Here is a 3,160-nt window from a genome sequence, read left to right as displayed (position 1 = left end):
CGGAAGAGCTTATAGCCATCCATTGCAGCACTCCAGTCATGAGAAGCATCCCACCATGTTTCTGTGATGGCAACTACATCATAGCTGTCCCGCTGCACAATGGCTTCGGCACTGGATTAATGGTTGGACTTGATGATCTTGAACGTCCTTTCCAACCTTAGTGATTCTGTGATTCTGTGTGATTCCCGTTTTCTCCGTTTTCTTGCCTCATATATCAACATTACCTTAGCCTCCTCACTTGCGTTAAAAAGGACTAGTAAGTCCTTTTGGTGTCTTTGTCCTTTGGTTTTCCAAAGGTGGAAAACTGGTTTGTCATGACCTCAGTGTCACATTAATTCCCTTGGTTTCAGAAAAAGGATGCACAAAAGGGAAAAAAACCCACCAGTTTTGGGAGAAGTGACAGCGATGTCCTTTAAACAAGTTGCTCTACTCCTGGAGGAGTGATGACATGCCCTTTTTACCACAAGGACAGATATGTTCCCTTTGTTTTGCTCCTACCTAGGAGAAGGATCTACTTCCAGATGATTTAGTAGAGATTCGATCAAACTAGCATACGCCAGTAAGTCTCTGAAATGATTTACAGATTCTCCTTTTGGAGAAGATAAATGATGGAGTGACCTACATTGAGAAGCTTTGAAACCAATTCCAAATGCACTCAATAAGGACTAAGCAGTCTATATAAACCCCCTTTCTTTGTAAGTACCTCCAGAGGATAAGTATTGCTGCTCTGTCCAGCCAGCAGGAAATTTCTGAAGGAATAATGGAATCATTCACCAATTCATGACCTTACAGGCTAACACAGCACCTACCCAGAAAGTTACAGGGCAAAGCAGATTTATTGAGAGTGTCTGGAACACAGAGAACTGACATCTGAGGAAAAATTATGGAAAACTTTAACAAATCCCTTAGCAGAAAAGCTAGCAGATTATTTTTCAAATCATTGATGTCATTTACATTAGTGATAGAATAATTCAACTTAGTGATAGGGAAACTAGATTAAAATCTAACTACCCTTAAAAAGGTTCATGGCTATTTACTTTGACATTCCAGGCAGTTGTTTTGTCCACTGAGCTAACGCAACGTGCTGATTTACAGTAGCACCATCCTGTACCTCCATTATTTTTCACATTCACGTGAGCACACAATACACTAAGCTAAACCATCAGACTTCAATTAAACCAGGGAAATGGAAGTTAGTTACTGTGTTGTAGGACTACAGAAACAGTTTTAAAGAACCTGCAACAGAATAGTATGGAGGATGTTTTTATACATTTAAAAAAATTAGTAGAAAATGATTACTGTACCTTTTTCCTGATTTATGAGCATTTCAGATAATAAAGACAGAGATAAAGAGAGAAGAAAAGAAAATAGAAAGTTAAGAGATTTGTCTTCAGTAATGCACAGATCAATAGATATAAGAACTTTTGCTTATTCTGGTAACCATTTGAATTCTCTTTCAAAACTAATTAATGGCATTCCATTTGTGACTTTGGCTAATTAAAAATGTATCTATTAGATTCAAGCAGTTACATTTCAAAACTGTGCACCCAATTCTGTATATCCACTTTCAAAAGAGATGCATTTTAGAGCTAATTACAAATTCAAATCTCTCAGGTTGACTTTCAAATAAATAAAACATTGTTATTGTAAGTGTGCTTTGGTTTGGAAAATGTGACTGACTCGCTTCTCTTACTTGTTTGTTTTTGCAAGGCATAATGTACATTAGACATTCCTTAATGCTGCACTGTCTGAAATGTGTAACTGCTTAAAAAGTAAGTATCAATTAAACTCAAAAGTTCTGCCCCATAAACACTTGGCCAAACGTTAAACCATATACTCCTTTCTTTGAAAAAGACAAAGAAATAACTCTGCCTGTTATTCTTTACAAACTTATGTTGAGGACAAAACTGGTCTACGAAGTTGTTTACTTACCTTCTTTCCCCATAATATGGTGATTTAATTTTATCAGAGCCTAAGACACTAGACAGGCTCACATCTTCTCTGCAAGACAAGTCAGAAGACTTGTAGAGTTGAGCCAGAATCTACCAACTGTACATAAGAAAATAATTTATTTCTTACAGTTAATTCTGATGGTGGGTACTTAACAAATTTCATAGAGTTATGAGGCAGATGTATTTTCACCTTTACAAAATTATGTCCAAAACTGAGATGCATTTTCCTTCCACTGAGATTCTGAACTGCTTTTGCATTCATTCAGAAGAGACTTTATTGAAGCCACACAGGATAGGAAGCAAGACAATGACACACATTTAGGAGAGCAGCAATGACTCGGCTTTCACTTATATTATACCTTATTCTGCTACTGTCTTCTCTTACTGCAGCAAGAACAATGGGATAGTTTGCTGAGTAACTTATTCCTGAGTAACCTTTTCTTGAGTAACTTATTCCTCAGCATGAGTAAGACAGCTGAATTTGCCTCTGATCAAGAATTTTTCATTCATGAGCACATACAACTTAAAAAAAAAGTACAGTTGCCTATATCTGAGTTTTCTGAGATGCTCCTTGTGAAAAGGAAAAGTCACCCTCCAATTGCAGAACAGATTGTGTACAAGGACCACTGGAAAATTCAGTGTAACTCCAGTATGAAATCATGCTTACGGTATCCAGGTGCGTTCGCTGATGCTTTGCCCGGTCACTGGAGTTGCTGAAAGCTTTCTGGCAGCCAGGATGCTGACACAGGTATGGCTTCTCCCCAGTATGACTCCGGAGGTGAATCTTAAGGTTCTCAAGCCTAGAAAATGCCTTGTTGCACCCTTCAAACTGAAAAACGTCATAAAAATCATTGTAAAGTACTATTAAATAAACCATGTATATCCACAATGAGAACAGTGTAAGATCCAGGTTGGACATGCAATAAATCAACCAACATTCAAACATCTGTTGAAATTTATGGATGAAACACAACATTTTGCGCTATTCATTTAATCTGTCACTGAAGACATGTTGTGTAGCTCAATAAAAATACAAAGTTTATAAATATCTCACACGTTCTGTTTGAAGTACTGTATGCTTAAAGACATGGTGTCAGAACAGAAAATTTGAAGAAAGAACAAGTGTTCTGATGAGTTCTCTTAGATGTTAATTGGCACAGGAGCACTGTGGACAATAACAATTAGCTGCTACAGAGAGCAAGAGAAGT

The 3,160-nt window shown here is 37.3% G+C and overlaps 1 protein-coding gene across 1 annotated transcript in view; it reads right to left on the bottom strand.

The window, feature by feature from the left end:
- The window catches only part of GLIS1 (GLIS family zinc finger 1), a gene marked incomplete at its 5' end in the record, with an annotated part of 43,145 nt that extends 40,364 nt beyond the window's left edge, over window positions 1–2,781 (bottom strand). Inside the window, one exon of the mRNA XM_010293784.1 lies at window positions 2,620–2,781. Coding sequence (XP_010292086.1) covers window positions 2,620–2,781 — 162 coding nt within the window. The remainder of the gene's footprint in view (window positions 1–2,619) is intronic.
- Between the last annotated feature and the right edge of the window lie 379 nt (window positions 2,782–3,160).

This window comes from Phaethon lepturus, unplaced genomic scaffold, assembly GCF_000687285.1.
Source record: "Phaethon lepturus isolate BGI_N335 unplaced genomic scaffold, ASM68728v1 scaffold50738, whole genome shotgun sequence".
In the NCBI taxonomy this organism is placed as follows: domain Eukaryota; kingdom Metazoa; phylum Chordata; class Aves; order Phaethontiformes; family Phaethontidae; genus Phaethon; species Phaethon lepturus.
Note: the sequence above shows the minus strand (reverse complement) of the source record. Positions and strands in the feature narration are given on the sequence as shown.